This window comes from Elephantulus edwardii, unplaced genomic scaffold (genome assembly GCF_000299155.1).
Source record: "Elephantulus edwardii isolate Elephantulus edwardi_28Jun2011 unplaced genomic scaffold, EleEdw1.0 scaffold00003, whole genome shotgun sequence".
In the NCBI taxonomy this organism is placed as follows: domain Eukaryota; kingdom Metazoa; phylum Chordata; class Mammalia; order Macroscelidea; family Macroscelididae; genus Elephantulus; species Elephantulus edwardii.
The window spans coordinates 21,797,729-21,815,861 of NW_006399753.1; the positions used below are offsets into that span (position 1 = coordinate 21,797,729).

At 39.9% G+C, this 18,133-nt stretch overlaps 1 protein-coding gene across 1 annotated transcript in view; it reads right to left on the minus strand.

The window, feature by feature from the left end:
• Positions 1-383: 383 nt before the first annotated feature.
• The window catches only part of COLEC10 (collectin sub-family member 10 (C-type lectin)), a 48,383-nt gene continuing 30,633 nt past the window's right edge, over positions 384-18,133 (minus strand). Inside the window, exons 2-6 of the mRNA XM_006879323.1 lie at positions 14,387-14,458; positions 12,910-12,981; positions 6,673-6,726; positions 4,956-5,051; positions 384-775 (exon numbers count right to left, since the gene is read on the minus strand). Of these exons, the coding sequence (XP_006879385.1) occupies positions 384-775; positions 4,956-5,051; positions 6,673-6,726; positions 12,910-12,981; positions 14,387-14,458 (686 nt within the window). The remainder of the gene's footprint in view (positions 776-4,955; positions 5,052-6,672; positions 6,727-12,909; positions 12,982-14,386; positions 14,459-18,133) is intronic.

Genomic DNA, 18,133 nt, shown 5'->3' on the forward strand with positions numbered 1-18,133 from the left:
TCAGGTTAGCCGGATGGTCACCAACTGGCTGTCCCATCACCCACTGAGTTTGACCATGAATGTCTTAGGTCTCCAAGGGAGTTGGTAAAGCAAAAGCAATGAGAAAATACAATTACAAAGTTTTATTGAGGCAACAGGTTTTGTGTAAATACAGCAACTCCAAGTTTCTCTCAGCATCCATAGAACCTGGTAGTTATTCACTCAAAAGCATTGCACCAGAACATAACAGCGGGGATTCTTAACTCCAGTTTAGCATTTACAAGCCATGACAAATGACTTACATACCGTAACAAATTGAGTGTAATTAAGAAGACAGAAAAAGACAAAAACCCTCAATGGAACACCATAGGGACACAAAACACGTGAAGCTTGGGCAAAGAAGGTCACTTTTTCTTCTTGACAAACTCACAGACGAAGTACCTGGTGAGGTGACACTCGGTGTCGTTCCACCGGCCCGAGCTCAGCATCTCTACACAGTCCTCGTGGCCGTAGGGGTCACTGGGCTCCCCCTCCTGCCAGTTGCTGTAGTTCTGAAGGGGAGTGTTGTCCGTGAAAACGTACTGCCCCTCCCTCTCCAGGTCATTGACCCCGATGAACACCCTGAAGAAGCCGCTTTGGGCCACATAGTCTGCGATGAGAGTGTTGACAGCTTCATCCTTTGGCATGGCGAGCATTCCTCCCCGGATCCGGCAGTGCATCAGAGACTCTCTGTAGCTCTTCTCTTCCTGCACGATGTAGTAGAATTTCTCCTCGGTCTCCCTAATCCCTGCTATGACTTTACAGGGAGGGATGAAAGGAACAGCATTATTATGTATCTCAGGAAAGGACAAGCAGATGCCATTCCTGGGTTAAAAATACTTAGTCAACACTCAACTACTTTGTGAGGCCTTGGTATGAGGGAGGGAGGTGCTGGTTTAGTCCCAGGTGACCCGATGGCCCCGAACAACAACATGTCTAGCTATCCAATGGTGAACACACTTTCACAGTTGTCCTGCCTTTCCTTTTTTCTCAATGTCCAGCACGGCTGCCCGGAAGAAGCTTCTATTGAATATATATATATGGAGAGAGAGAGAGAAATTATTTTTTGTGTGTAACATCAAATCGGAGCTGACTGGTACAGGAAGAGATTGCCCCGCCTTCTCCAACAGAGCATCTGGTGGATTCGAACCGCGTGTCTCCGGGATTGCAGGGCACCTTCTTGCCACTAGGCCACCAGAGCTCCCTTTATATTGCTATTTCTTCTATGCTTGTCCACACAGATTCTCTCTTTTCTTTCTCCTTCCAAGTTTATGCTTTTCCTGTTTTGTAATACCATGCACATGCTTTTCTCTCTCCCACCTCTATGTCTTCCTGCCTGAAAGGTCTCCCTTTGTTTTCTATCTTGCAAACTTCCCCTTGTCCTTTAGATCGCAGTAGAAGGGTTGCCTCCTAGAAGTCTTTTTATTGTTCCTGGGGAAAATAAATGAGGGCTCATGTGTGCTCTTCCCTGACTCTCCATTGCCCTTCTGCTTCCTCCTTTACAACAATCATCGTGTTCTAATCAAATCGCTTGCTTCTGAGTCTCTATTAATAAACTGAGAGTGTCTTGGGGAAAATGACTATGTTTTTCCCCATTCTGTTAATTCAGTTACTGGAACAGAGCAGTGATTGATCATATCTTGTCAAGCTTGCATATGCATAATACAGAAGAACTTTGCATATTTTAGGTTTAACTCTTGGCTGAAAATAAGTACATAGATTGAGATTGTCTGCAATCCTCCTGGCAACACGAAGAAACTGTGCTTCTGAGGAAGCTTCAGGACAGAGCTGGGGACTCAAAATCATCCTGAGTTTACTATAAGGCATCTTTGTATTGGGGAGTTCTAGTGGCTTAGTGGGTATGGTGTTGCACTGTCCACCCAAAGTTCAATATCTGCTCTGAGGTAGAAAGATGGGCGTTCTCCTCCTGTGTAATTCACAGTCTCTGAAAACCCACTGGAGAGTCAGTTCTGACTTAATAGCAATAACTTGGGTTTATTTTCTGTCCCCTACAAATTCATTTAATGACCCATTATGTTAATTCAAACCACTAAGAAATCTGGGCCCATTAATTGTCAAAACCACCCCGCTTTATGTTAAATCTTTGGAGTTTAATTTATTCATGACAGTTTGAGTCATTTCAAGAAGGTATTTTTGGCATGGGCCAGAACTAAAGCTATAATTGTTGTTGTTGTAGTGTACTGTCTGTCAGAACCAACACAAAGCTGACCCTCTGAGGGTTTTCAGGGGCAGTTAATTCCATGGGAGGAGATTGCCCATCCTTCTCCCCACTACGCTATCATTAGGGAGGTAATTAACTATAATTAGGGAGGTTAAGTATCTCCTATGCTTCTTGTTTTACAAGACATAGATGAACACAAGATGGCGTCTGTGTCCTTTCAAAGATGAGCTGCAAATATAGCTGCATTGCAAGACGTGACAGTCCAGCAGAACGAAACCAATTAATGCAGTAACTACAATAGTTCTTTCATTCCTACTGTGCCAGAAGAAAATATAAAAGTTTTTTTTCTACTTTAAAGGTTTGGCCATTAATTATCGTAGGGACACAGCAAGAATAACAGTGACCACTCTGGGAGAAATGCAACACTTAGAGAAACACATACATTTCCTACTGATAGGTCTTGTGGACAGAAACGTCAAAGAAATTTGCATTCATATCCTTGCTCCACTGGTCTTAGCTCTTTCTCTGTGAAAGTTAATCTAAGGTTCAGCTTAATCTAAATTACTAGTATTTATGCCACAGAAACTAAAGTTGATTCTTGTTATTTGTTGTCCTATTCTCACAGCTGCCAGGCCAGTTTCGATACACAGCTGGCTGTCCTCCACTGAGTTTCTAGGGCATAAATCTGAATGATAGAAAGTGGTCTATCTTTCTCTTGAGTGACTGGAAGATTGTAACTGCCCATCTTTCACTTAGCAGCCTATGTGGTACAGTATGCTACCAGGAGCCCTCGGGGTCTAACATGTAACAGAAAGCTGAGTAGTTAGCATCCACCAGCTTCTTCAAAGCAGAAAGATGAGCAGTCTCTTATCACAAAAAGGTAAGGTCTTCAAAACCTGACAGAGGGTTGCCATGTGTTGGAGTCAAGTCTCTAGCAGCAGGTTGTTCATAATGAACAGGGAGCTCTGGTGACCCAGTAAGTAGGCTTGCTCCACTGATCCGAAAGCAGGCAGTGGAAATCCAGCAGCTGTCTCCGTCCATACGGTTTACAGCCTCTGAAAACCCAATGGTTCTATAAATAGGTTTCTACTCAATGACAATGTGTTACTTCGTTATGTTCTAGAAAGTTGTGACAGTCCTTAAATTAGTCAATACTGAACCTTTGCTCCTGGAGGAAATACAAAATTAGGTTCTTGTTCGCCTCTGGTTACAGTTTATTTACCATGACTTGTTGGTTTAATAGTGAACTTGAGGTCAACAGCAGAAGGACTCATGCCTGGATGAGGTTTATCTACCATACTTATTTTCTCCATATGGTTCAACATAACCTTCTTATATTTAACAACACTAGATCATATTTCAATGTTATTTTTTGAGACTATGAAAAAACAAACAAACTAGAAAGCAAAATCACAACCAAACCCCACAAAACTTTGAAAAGTAGCAAAAACCACTAACAAGATTGGAAATGGCAATGTTCTCCACATGAGAGCTGACACAAGGCCAAGTATAACTTTGCTCAGCTCTGTGTATATGCACTGGGAAACTCTAACTGTTCACTTCTATTCCCATTTGGAAATGGTCACAGGAGTATAACAAGTTTTGATGCTGAGGTTACAAATGAATTTTGTAGAGGCAAATGCTAAAATACAGGCTGCATTAAGATAATTAAAATTGTCTTCATTATCAAGATTTAGTGAGATAATCCTGGGCATCACAGTGTACTTGGAATGCATAAGGAATGAACTATTCTAATGCATCTGTTCCAGTGCAGGCTCATTATCTATCCACTCTTTTCCTATTCTCCCCTCAAATTTCCATGTCGGTTCTGCATAACAGTCATGTTACGCCGTATTTGTCCTTTTGTGACGGAGATATTTCACTCAGCATGATGTCTGGATGACTCTCACTGGACAGATATGGGAGAAAAACTATTTTAAAGGAATAGATGATAAGGTATTAAATGTATGACCACAACCTGGAATAAGAGGTGCATTGCAAAGTAGACTGGGAGAGGGTAAAGGAAGGAGGAGGGTGAAAATTGTGCAATGATGAATTAATGAAAATCCAACTTCTCTGTATACTTGCGTTAAAATAAAAATAAAACATTAAAAAAACAATATATAAATTATTGTTATGGTTCTGTATTAGGAAATACTCTTTTTTTTGACACTTGCTCCTTTCATTCTTAAGGCACTGCTCTTGCCCTTTCCTCTTTATCTTCTTTCTGGAAACACATATTAAAAAAATTCTTGTCCAGTTGAGCCCAACTTACAGTGACCCCAGAAGACAGAGTAGAACTTCCACATACAATTTCAAGGCTGTGTAATCTCTATGGAAATAGATTGTTCTATCTCCTTCTGTGGAGTTTGAACCACTAACCTATTGATTTGCAGTTCAGTACTTAACCCACTGCACCATTAGGGCTACTTTGCACATGTAATACCCACATCCATTGCTGTAGAGTTGATTCCAACTCACAGAGATGATCTGATGTAGACTACGTCCATTTGAACGACTAAACTTATGGTTGACAGTCCAACACCTTAGTGTGCCATAGCAACCCTCAAGTGTCTGGAGTCTAAACAGATTGTTAATATTTGGAGAAATCATTAAATTGATTTCATGAAATCATTAAATTGACATCATTTCAGTAGTTGTTGTCCAGTTGAAGATATTTTTTGTTAGCAATGCTAGAAATCCAGTGTTGTAGACACTGAAGAATAAAGGACAGAGAATAGTAAAGTATGCTCACCATTCTTGACAAATTTCATGGATGTCTTCAGTCTAGCAACACTGAGGTCTAGTTGTCCAACCACTTTTCGGTATCTTCCACAATCACAGATAGTACCTTTTGAATGATAAAACTGTGAATTTATCATTAACTACATGCAAACCACTTTAAAAGAGCATTTATTTTCTTTTAAATACTATCTTCTCCTAGTCTAATTGTATTTCTCTATGAATGGGCCTAGCTTTTACATGAAGTAAGATTTCTAACTTATATTTTCTTAGAAATTAAAACGAACTCTTTTTAAATATTTTTAATAAGTTAAATGCGAGTTCTAAATTGTATTTTTTCCAAAGGAAGAATACATATGACAAACCATTGTATACACTTTATAGACCAGAAGCATTTCTGCTGCTCCCAGAATAAAATTTCTCATTAGTGGCACAACACATAACATCCTACACCAGAACTCCTTCTCATATACCCAGGGAAGCCTAATTTAGGTATAATCACAGTTAAATACGTTGTTGCTATGTGTCATCAAATCAGAACCAACCCATGGCTGACGCTCTAGCAGGTTTTGGGAGGCACTATACGGCATGGGAAGATACTACCTATCCTTCTTCCATGGAGCAGTTGATGGATTCAAACCTTGTGCCTTTGAGATTGAAGCCCAGCTTCTTACCACTAGCCCACCAAAGCTCCCTGTAGTTAAGTATAAGGACCTTAAAGAGTCTTTTGATTTAATCTCCACTGTATCCCACTGTAAACAGTTGAAGCCCCCAAAGATAATCTGTCTCTTTCCCTATTTATACTATTACAAATGAACCTAAGTACTCTCTGGCTATTAAAATCATGCTGTGTGACCACGGGCACTTTTCCAGGTCTGATTCAGCTTGCTGCTGGTCAACAGCTGGCCAGAGCTTGGCTGAGGTGCTCGTGGAATGTGAAGCATGCTGACTCTGGCTCTGTGGCTCGAGGTCTCTGTACTTTTCTCTTGAACCAGTAAAACGAGAGCTACGCTCTGATATGCTTGGGTTTGCTTCCTCACAGCAAGCATGATGGGATGGAATGTGCCATTGTCCATTCCCTAGGGCTTGGAAAGTCACCAGTGGATAGAGAGGAAAGTTTCCTTTTTTTGCATTGGGTTAGTAAACTAGGCCGAGGGAGATCCAGTTTAGCACATTGAGGGGATTTGGGCTTTGACATAAAAATAAATCTATGTGTGACCGCCCCAGTTGTGGTTGAGTTTATTTCAACTCCTGGTGACCCCATGTGTGTTGGAGGGGATTTGTGCTCCATAGGGTTTTTCAAGAGCAAACTTGCAAGCCTTTCCTCCCAGTTACTTCTGCATGGACTGTATCTCTGTTACAGGAAGAGACTGCTCATCTTTCTCCCACCGAAAGGCCAGTAGATTCAAACTGCTAACCTTTCAGTTAGCAGCCCCATACGTTAGGCACTATACCATCAGGGTTGCTGTATCATTCATTGTTGTTGTGGATTATTGAGTCAGAACCAACTCATAGCTGACCCTCCAGCAGATTTTCAGAGGTTGTAAATCATACTGGAGGAAATTGTTCATCCTTCTCCTGGAGAATAGCTGGTATATTCGAATCACAAGACTTTGGGTTGACAGTGCAACTCCTTACCACTAAAGATGTAGCTATACCACTGCTTATTTTGGAGGAGATTATATTCAAAGTGATGCTTGAAATCAGAGGGGGAAATGGGTCCTTCCTACCTGCTTTGCCTTTTCCTCCAGGAATCCCAGGCATACCCTTTACTCCTTTCTCACCTGGAAAAAAACAACAATCGCAAAAAGGACAATTATATAAGACAATGAGTTCCTTTAAGTAGATAACAAACATTCATAATAAAGATAAAGAGGTTTTTAAGTCTCATTAGAAATATAGCCAACAAATTGCCCTTGCTTTTATATAAATAACTTGGGCTGATTTGAGCAGATGGTAGAGGTTGAAACGAATCTACAACTCATTGTAGTTTACTTAGATACAGGTTTCTAGGAGAATTCTAGAAGAATATGCTCCAATGTACAGGTTTCTCCATAGGAGAGAATTTAGGCAGTCTTCTCCTATTAAAATTTACAGCCTTGGAACCCTGATGGGCGTTTGCCTCAAGCCGGAATGAATGTAATCATAGTAGGCGTATGTTTGTTTATTGTTGTGTTTTTTTTTTCTCTTCCATTCTTGTTCTTAGGATTCCTGGTGGTGTAGTGATTTGTAGTTGGCTGCTAACAGAAAGACTGATGGTTTGGATCAATCAGCAGCTTCACAAGAGAAAAAATAGTTTTCTTCTCGAAAGATTACCATTTTGAAAGAGAGACTGATACTCTCAAACCCTGCTGGTAGAATTGTAAAGTGGTGTAAACAGTATGGAAAATAGATGCTTCTCCAAAAAGATGTAACATTGTCATAAGGTAACAAAGAAATAAAGAAAATGCATGATAAGCACTGAGAGAAGGAAAAGATGGTCATAAATTATAGTAGAGACTCATGAAAGAACTGAATCTCCAACTGGAATTTTAACATGGTGAGAAGAACCTTCTTGATTTACATGCAGCTTTTCTTCTGAAGCTATATAATGCATTAAGCATTTTTGTCTACTTTTCAGCATCTGACATGAATTGCTTTTAACTTTTTTTGCAAATAGCAAAGTCAAGGCATTGTGATTTGGTGACCAGTCAAGAAAATCATCAAAACCAGGGGATTGAATCTTAGCTCTACCATTTACTAGCTAAATTGAGTCAAGTCACTTAATTCCTAAAGGCTCTGTTTTTTTCATTTAGAAACGGAAATAAAAGTAATATAATATAACTCTTAAGGATGGTAAATTAGGTAATGTTATGACTCCAAGATGTTACCCTAATGCTCAGCTGATAGAAGATGACCAACCAATCTTAGTTTCTATTTCCTGTATCAAACTTATAATGAGGGAGGCTGACAAAGTTTTTTAACCAGCCTGTAGAAGGCTTAAGCTTCGAAAACCTATTCTTTGAAATCAATTCTTGTTTAAAGTCATTTACAAAAACTTATTTTGGTATATGAGTGGGACCATGTTGGTCAGACTGTCTTAAGGTTGAGGAATTAGACCATGCATTCAAACAAACAAATGAAAGAAAACCTTAATGCTTTCAGTGTAAAAGTATTATTGACCTTAAGTAAAACCATTTATTTTGCTATGAGATTGAATTTGCCTGTATTAAATCATTCTTCTTTCTTATTCCTAAAATGAGATATTGACATCTAGAAAGCTACTTTATTCATGCAAGTGACAACACTAAGGTCAGGCTAGGAAGTTGAGATTAATCTGAATCAATGGAAAGTTTAGAAGGACTGTTGACAAAATCAGGACAGTAAATTTCAAAGCACAGATTAAAAGTGAAATTAATCCAGGTGAGCCGGAACATAGTGTCTCCATTTTTTTAAAATTCCATGACATGCTTATAAATTTTGTTGGCACATCTCTGAAGAAAGCAAGCTTAGTAGCCAATGGTGAAAAGTGATGTTACAGGAAAATGGAATTTACAGGGAAAAAAGGTGAAAAAGGAGTTCACACTCTAGGAAAATAATGTGTTTGATCATTCATTCATCACCCTTAATTCACCCAAACTTTTTATAATAAAACTTAGCATTCAGGATAAATGGGAAAGGGACATATAATGTTTATTTAAACAAACAGATCCATTGTATCTTTCACTTATTAGTTATCTCTAGATGTTCACAGCCTGTCGGGGAAGCAGACAAGCTAATCAGCCATGATAATGAGTACAGTGACAGACCTGCAGGAGAGGTGCTGGAGTAGATCATATTTGACCTGACCCTTGAAAGACGCCCTGGCCTGAAGGCGATAAGGACAGTTAACTCTGCTGTTAAGTGTTTCACTGTCCTGGGTGTTTGTCTCCTTTAAGTTCAGGCCATCATACTAAAATTTCACCCGTTAATTTTCCTCAATCATCTACTACTCTCCTAATGCTTTATTTAAAATGTTTCCTGGTGCCAAAGAACAAACAAATAAATCTGTTTTGGAAGAATGTGATGAGACCTCATCTCAACTACTCTGTACATTTTATCAGGAAGGGCCAGTGCCGGGAAACAGACATCATCATATCTGGTTAAATAGAATGTCAGCAAAAAAAAAGGACGACTCTCAACACGATGGATTGACATAGTGTCTGCAATGATGGTGCATGTTAACATGGCTCAGGTGCATAATGTCTTCTTCTGCTGTGCATCAGGTCACCATGAGTTGCAAGTGACTCGTTCACAAGTAACAAGAGCAGTAAGTGTGCTTTCAGTGGACATTGACACAGCAAAGGTAGGATACCAGTTTAAGACTTTCTGCACAATTTCCCCGGTAACATTGGTTACACATTTCACAGTGTGTCAACATTCTTATTTCCTCCATTCTTCGTTTCTGGTTCTCTAAGCTTCCTTGCCCCTTTGCCCTCTCTTCTCTGATTTTTAGTAAATGTTGACTGTTGTCGTGTGCTGTCAAGTCACCTCTAGTGCATAGTGACCCTATGTACAACAGCCCTAAACCCTGCTCTATCCTTTGCCAATTTTATTGTCATCTTTAGCAATACTTGGAATCTGAACCTCATATGATGTGATTTCATGTCAGAAATCTTGAGCTGTGGCACTGCAGTTTCTGGCTACATTTTCCATCCCTTTATCCAAAGGTTGAGTGAAGTTGATACCGTCCTAGGAGAAGACCATTATGTGTTTACTCTAAGGTTTATACAATCTGTGGGATCCATTGTAAGGAAAAGAAAATTATCATTAGAAAAGTCATTATTAAAATGAATATCTACATTCTAAGATGAACAGATCTTCACTTGAAAGATTGCAGTTTGACCGATATACCAAATATGAAAATTAATCAACAGGCAAAACAAAAAATACAATCTTGTTAATTTTTACGTAAATATGAATTAAAGCCACATATTTTACCTGCAATAGTCATATTTAGAAGCAAGAGTGGTATCCACTTCCTAAACAACATGACTCTGGAAATTATGAACTTTGATAGATGTCAATAGTTGTAGAGAGGCTTCAGGCCTTTTGTTCAGAGGGTTGCTATGAGTTGTGCTCCAATTGAAGGCAATCAACAACAACAATAGAAATCATATGGGAGCTCTGGTGACCTAGTGGCACGAAGCTGCGCTGCAAGGCCGAAGGCACACAGTTTGAAGCCACCAGCTGATCTGTGGGAGAAAGATGGGCAATCTTCTCCAGTTTGATTAACTGCCTCTGAACACCTGCTGGAGGCTCAGCTATGGGTCGGTTCTGACTCTATAGTACACAACAACAATAACAACAGTCATTATATATTATAATAGTCACTCTAAGTATTGGAATGTGTAGAGAACTGGAAATGGAGAACAAGAAAGGAAGAACTCACTCAGAATTTCTCAGGTTGAAAGAAGGAAAAAACAAATTCAAGCCTCAAGTCTCAATATTGAAGGATGCTATGGGGAAAATCTTGAATGATCCAGGAAATATCAAAAGAAGATGGAAGGAATACATACAATCACTGTACCATAGGATCAAGAGCCAATAGTAAGGAAGGATTAAGTTCAAGCTGCACGGAATGCATTAGAAAAAAGTAAGGCCCCAAGAATTGATGGGATATCAATGTTTCTGCTACAGATGCATCCCTGGATGTTCTCACCAGTTTATACCAGGAAATTTGGAGGACAGCTGCCTGGCTAACTGACTGGGAGAGATTCTTATTTGTTTCCATTTCCAATAAAGGTGATCCAACAAAATGTGGAAATTATTGAACAATAGCATTAATATTGCATGCAAACAAAATACTGCTGAATATGATTTTAAAATGGTGAAGGCAGAGTATAGAGAAATAAGAGAGGTTCAAGCTGAATTTAGAAGAGGCATTCCACCGGGGACATCATTGCTGATATCAGATGGATCTTAAATGAAAGCAAAGGATACCAGAAAAATGTCTATTTGTGCTTTATTGACTATGCAAAGAAATTTAAATGTGTGAATCATTAGAAATTATGGCTAACATTGATAAAAATTGGAATCCTAGAACACTTAATAGGGCTCATGGGAAATCTATACCTAGACCAAGAGGCTGTTATGTGAATAGTTCAAGGGAGCACTACATGGTTGAAGATTAAGAAAGGAGTTCATCAGCATTATATTCTCTCTCCACACCCATTCACTTTGTATGCTGAGCACGTTATTCTAGAAGCTGAATTCTATGAAGAAGAATATGGAACTGAATCTGAAGACTACTTATCAATAAGCTATGTTATACAGATGACACAATCTTGCTTCCTGAAAGTGAGGAGGACTTAAAGTAGTTGTTCCAAAAGACCAAAGAATACAGCCTTTACTATGGATTGCATCTCAGTGTCAAGAAAACATAAATTCTCACCACTAGACTGGTAGGCAACATCATGATACATGGAGAAAAGATTGAAACAGTGAGTCTTACTTAGATCTACAATCAGCACACTTGGTAGCAGTAGTACCGCTCCAAATTATTGAGGAGCAATGATGTTAGTTTGAGGACTAAGTTGCACCTGATTCAGGACAGGATCTTTTCAATTACTTCCTATGCTACTAAGAGCTGGACAGTTAATAAGGTTGACAGAAAAAGGATTGATGCCTTTGAACTGTGGCATTGGAGAAGAGTACAGAATACCCCTGGGACTGCCAAAAGAACAAACAGATATGTCATAGAGAAAGTGCAGCCAGAGTACTCCTTGGAGGCAAAGATGACAAAGCTTCATATCACATGATTTGGGCATCTTGTTGTTAGGTTCCATTGAGTCCAGTATAACTCATAGCAATCCTATGAAAACCAGATTTTAATCCTATCCTATCCTATCCTATCCTATCCTATCCTATCCTATCCTATCCTATCCTATCCTATGCTATCTTGTGTTATCCTCATCATTTCTAATACACTTGAGCCCATTGCTGCAGTCACCATGTTAATCCACTTCATTGAGGGTCTTCTTTTTCATTGACTCACTACCTTTCCAAGTATGATATCCCTTTCCAAGGATTAGCTTCTCCTAGCAACATGTCCAAAGTATGAGAGATGAAGCTTCACCATCTTTGCTTTCATGGAGCACTCTGGTCACATCTCTTCCAAGACATACCCATTTCTTATTTTGACAGTCAATAGGATATTCAACACTGTTAACCAGTGTCACAACTCTAATCCTTGGAGAGGAGTATTATCCTTGGAAAGGCAGAGGGCCAGTGAAAGAGGAACACCCTGGGTTCAAGTATGTCAGAAATTGTGAGGCTGGAACAACATAGAACAGAGTTCAGATTTTTTGTTCATAGGGTTGCTATGAGTTGTACTCAACTTCATGGTACCTAACAACAACAAGAACAAGTCACCATGCGTTTGAGTCAACTCAGAGAAATTGACAAATGTTACTGAGGATGTAGAAAAGTTGGATGCCTCTAGTTCCTTAAAATAAATTATACATAGAAGTATCACAAAACCAGCAGCAAAATAACAGTTGCCATCTAGTTGCCTCTGACCATAACTCACGAGGGCGCCATGTGGTCACCAGGACTTTCACCACTGAATTACTATCTCCCGCTTATTGCCATTGAGTTGGCTCTGACTCCTAGCTACCACCCATCAGGATTCCCAAACTGTACATCTCAGTAAAAAGGAGTCTATCATTTTCCTGTAGAGTTGCTGGTAGTCAACCAGGAAGTCATTAAATGTAGACTATTAGAACTTAATTTCATCCATAATTCACATTTCATTCTTTTGCAAGCTTTTATTATTATTTTTTTAAATTTGCGAGGTGCAATACTTACTTACATATAGAAGAAAGAGTCAAAACATTACATTTTTTTAAAAGAAATACATTTCTTTTGTGTTTAAAACCTCCTTAAAATATAAGTCTATGCTCAATTTACTTTATATTTTTACTGTAGAAGAGTATAATGCAGCTTACCCTTGATGCCAATTGGTCCCGTCTTGCCAATATTGCCCTGGTCTCCTATGTCACCCATTTCACCTTTAATTCCTGAAAAGTCAAACATGCCATTTTGAAAATCTTGTTTTCCCTGCTTCCTCTCCGTAATGTTGTAGCTAACAGATGATATTCACTTAAACGAAATGTCAGAAATTGTATTCTATCTGTGACATATTCTATCCTGTGCTTTGTTATCTGTTTTAATGGAATGATAATGTATGTATTAAAATGAAGACATGGATAAGGACTTCAATCATGGACGTGATGACACTATAGAGCTTACAGTTGCAGTGTTTTTAGAATGACAATAAGCAGAGGTCATTTCTTCTAGAGGTCAGATGAGGGGACTGTGTGGAAACATTTTTGTGCTCTTTTCTGATTTTGTCAATCTCCACATTTGTTTCTCCTTCACCTTGGGATTCTATTTCTCCTCTGTTTTAAAACAAGTTCTGATGCTGCTACTCACTTGTAAACAAGGGAGGAAATATACTATCTTGGATCCTAGTAATCAAGGGGACGTCAGTAATGATCTCACTCAATTATTCTCCTAACAGAGAGCATTGGGGTTCATTGAGTTCCTCCAAAATTTACACTCATTTTGTCTATTTTCTGCAATGACTTAGAAAATGCTTGCCTCTTACAAAGCCGTGGGCTTTTTGGTGAGAATCATCCTGCAGCTGATATATATTCTCATAGAATAAGAAAAAGTTGAGTCAGCATCTTTCAAATTGAAGCCTGAAGAGTCTTTTTCTTCTTTTTCTCTCCTCTAAATTACTCAAAATTTTAAAAATAATGATCCAGGGCAATCACCTAATAGAAGTGGCAGGGGATATTTTCAAGTGCTTCAATGACACATGCTTACACATCAAAATCCAGAAAGTAATACTTTGAAGAGGTGACTCTTGGTTCTGCTATTAAAACATTTCCAAACAGCCTTTGTTTTTGTCCTGCTTTGCTCCTGCTTCTCTAATAATGCATCATTTACCCTGCTGTTTTACTCCTCTGTAGGAGGAAGAAAAAGAGAGTTATAGGCATCAAAGAATCTTGAGGAAATGTGTGAAAGCCGTTCCTTTTTATCTTTATCCTTATGGTCTGGGCCAGCCAGAAAGAGCTGCTAAGCAGTGGCTTCTGAAGGTGGCCATGGCTATAAACACAGCTCGATTTCTAAATCCAGAGTGTTTTAAAACCTTCCCAGAGCCTGCTATTACCTGAGTTCCCAGAATGCCCCACCCCCAGCCAGCACTTTGGGTCCAGGTTGAGAAACGAGTCCAATTCCTGTTGACAGGTTAGCTCACAGTAGCTTTTAGGTGCTGAGTTAATTCATGTCCATAATATATTTCACGCATATCAGGGGATGAGGGCTTTGAGCAAGCTACTAATTTCCTGTGCAAAGGTCAGGAGAGAGAGACAGGCAACCCTGACCACAGAGCGTCAATTTCATGTCATTTTCACCCACCTTTCGGTCCCGTGTGTCCCACCTTGCCGTGCTTTCCTGCCTCTCCTGGATCTCCTTTGTCACCATTATCACCTTTTGAAACAGAAAATGAGGACGAGTAAAAGCAGCTCAAATAGTAATATAAGCACGCCGTCCCCAGAGTATGGCCAGTATGGTGGACACACCTTTTATCCCAGCGCCTACATTCTAAGTCAGCTGTGAGTATGTGGACTCCTGCGGACTGGATCCCAAGCACAAAGATGAATTCTCTAACATACTTTTTCTTTTCTTTCTCTTCCCATCCAACTTTACATTTAAAGAAATATCCTTGGTGGTGAAATTGAGGGGTGTGCTTGGGTAGATAACTCTTTTTTCCTTCCTGGAGAATCAGCAATGTTCTCCAGCAAGAAACATTAGCCATGTTCTGGAAGCATCGAGTTCATGCCCATAAAATATGAACACCACTGTACATTCATCACCTGTACGCCAGTGCTGGAGTGGCTTTTGCTTAACCAGGATGCTGGAACTATGCCACTGGTACCGGCAGGTGCATCTCGGTGCATCAATGTCACTGTAGTTTCCAGGCTAAGACACATTACAGAGAAAGCCCCAGTGGTTTACTTCTGAAAATTAGCCAATGAAAACGCTGTGAGTCTAAGCAGAATATTGTCCCATAGAGTTTTACAACATCCCCCCGCCCCCGACTGGAATAGCCTCAAAACACATACAGTGGCCACAACAATAAACTTGAGGACACCCGTGATCATGAAGACAGTATGGATGGTACTGGTCAACATTTTGTTGTGTGTGGAGTTACTTACTATAATTGACAGCCAATTTGATGACAACTAAAAACAACTATCCATCTATCTACATAGTCATGTATGTAAAGAATTATTGTTATTCCCTGAGCGTTTAGTTGGAAAACCCAATATTGTAAATGATGGTAATGTGGCTATTCATGGGAGACTAAGAATGGTGAGCTGTCCCAACTGTATTGAATAAAAATAACAATAGGAATGGAAACAGACATAAAGCAGTTCAGCATACAATGGTTTAGTATAGGTGGTCTTACCTCCCACTCTTCACAAGGATGAATATGTGAATGACACCCTGAGCTGTGAATCAGGAGTAATGGATTTTAATAGTACGTTAACCATGAGTAGGTTAAGCAAGTCAGCAATGGATTGATCTGTGGTTGAGCTTACTGCTTTTGGAGTAAAATAAATATAGGTTTATGAGAGTAGTGAGAGAAGATCTTCACCCTGAAACCCACAGCGTCCCTTTTCAGCAGGAAGTAGCTAAGAGAATACGCCATCCCCTTTTCCTTATGACTCAGGGTGAAGTCTCTCTCAGGGAGGAGTGATAGGGAATGGCAAAGGACACACTGACAAAGAAGATTAATCAGAACTGGCTTTGACAAGCACTGTGGCATTTGGACAAGAACAAACTGGGAGGAGGGTAGAGAGAATAGTGCAACAATGAATGAGTGGAAGCCCAAAATCTCTGTAAATGTTTATGAAAATTAATAAAATATAATTATAGAAGAAAAAAATATAGGTTTATGTCCTAGTTCTACCACTTACTAGCAGGATGTTGGATAATAGAGCTTTATTCCCGAGTTTCATGTCCTCTAGAAATGGAGACAATGACACTTAGAGGGTTTTAAGAAGAGTAAGCAAGATAATATGAAAAAGACTTGCTTCGCAATGGTGCATACTCTCATTTTCTCTTTTATGCCTCTCTTTCTTCATCTTTAACAAAGAGATAAAGTCTGCCCTCCCCACCTCTCACAGTTGTTTTAGGGTCAACAAGGAAATCATGTGAATGTGCTTTGAAAATACTAAGCACATCACACAAAATATTATGGTCAGATTTCTGCATTATCACCTCTACAATCTCAGGAATGGGAGGCCCATCAAAAGGAATGCTGAGGAACAGTGTGCAATGCTCAAGAGAAAGAGGAAGTTACTTGGATTAAACAGGTCGGAGAAGGAAAGGTGAGGTTGTCATCTGTTTCCACTTAATGAAACAAAGCATGACTATCCATTCTATCGTGTGTGTGTGTGTGTGTGTGTGTGTGTTGGAGTTCTGGTGGCCTAGTGGCAAGAAACTGCGCTGCAATCCCGAAGGAACACAATTTGAGGCCACAGGGTGCTCTGCAGGAGAAGGATGGGCAATCTCCTCCCGTGCAATTAACTCCCTCTGAAAACCCGTGGGAGGGTCAGCTATGGGTCAGTTGCAACTCTATGGTACACAACAACAATTATGTGTTATGGATTGAATTGTGTCCCCTCAAAAAAAATGTATTGCAAATCTTAGCTTCTCTAAAGCTCAAAGAATATAGCCTTCCAGATAGATGACACCTATGGGCTCAGCACAGTGGCGATTATAGGGTTGGCTCAGGAATGAGCAGAGTTTCATGTAGTTTGTGAGCAGACTCATTATGGGTCAGAATCAACTCAATGCCAGCCAGTAACAACCACACAGGGCTTGGATGGTTTGCTGCAGAACTAGGGATACAGTGGGGGGCAAAAAGTGTTCTAAAATCGACTGTGGTTGCATGTATCTATGAATATTCTAAAAATGACTGTATTTTAAATAGCGTGTGAACTATTAGCTCAGAAAAGGTGTGGTTTCCCCTCACAGACTGTTGTTGTGCTCAGGCCAGACAGGTAACGTGTGGATTAGGTGACGGTTCCTGGTTTCCTTTAGCTAAAGTCAATAGCTAATGTTTGTTGAATATTTATAACATATGCCAGGTGCTTGTGCTCATTGTCTTGTACTCATCACAGCCCATCCCACGAAGTGGAAGCTGCTATTGCTGCCTTTTATTAATGAGAAAACAAAGACTCAAACTCGTTAAGCGACTTGCCTCTTGGAATAGAGCTTGGGAGTGGTGAACTATAGTCCAGTACCACGTGTATCTCGTCTACTCCAGATCGCTAACAGTGAACAGCTGCCCCTTCCTATGATGCCAAACAGATCATGGAGTTTAGAAAATTGGGCATTTTGGCAAAATTTCCAGGTATGAGGTGGAAGACATAGAAAGAACTGTAGTGTTGGGTTTTGTTTGTTTGTTTTGTTTTTTTTTTAACCTTTTAAACAAAAATGACACAGAAAAAAAATTTCCATGACTTAATTAATAGAGAATGAATGCATGCATTATTGGGGCAGTTCAGTGTGTTGGAGGTCTGGTTTTGCCACTCACTCGCAGAGGGATCCTTTGAAAATCCAGTGAAGCTTCAGCTATGGGTTGGTTTTGACCCTACAGATACGAAACAGAGAGAAAAAGAGCAAGCTGAAGGATTCAAGGAGCCTTTTCGTTTTGTTGAGCCTGTGTCTCTCAGTTGTAAAATGGAGAAAAATGGATTTTTCGTTTCCATGGTAAGGTAGAGATGAAGGTAAGGGGCCTTGGTACCACAAACAGTTAAGCGTTGAGCTGCTGACGGGAAAGTTGGCAGTCAAACCAGCCAGGGCTCCGCAGGAGGGAGACCCGGCAATCTGCTTCTGTACATTCTGCAGCCAAGAAAACCTCGGGAGGCCCTTCTGCACTGTCACACTGGGTCATCGTGAGTCAGGAGCAACACTGCTGTGATACCCAACAGGAAAGTCAGGAAAGAGACTTTCCTTCAGTGTGCCTTCTCTAGTGTGTCTAGGCTGACATTTCTTTTTCTTCTAATTGCCTTTGTTGTTTAAAATATCACTCTATCTAGAATTTAGGTGGAGCAGATCATCTGGGAGGCTGGGCTCCAAGAAAAGGAAGGT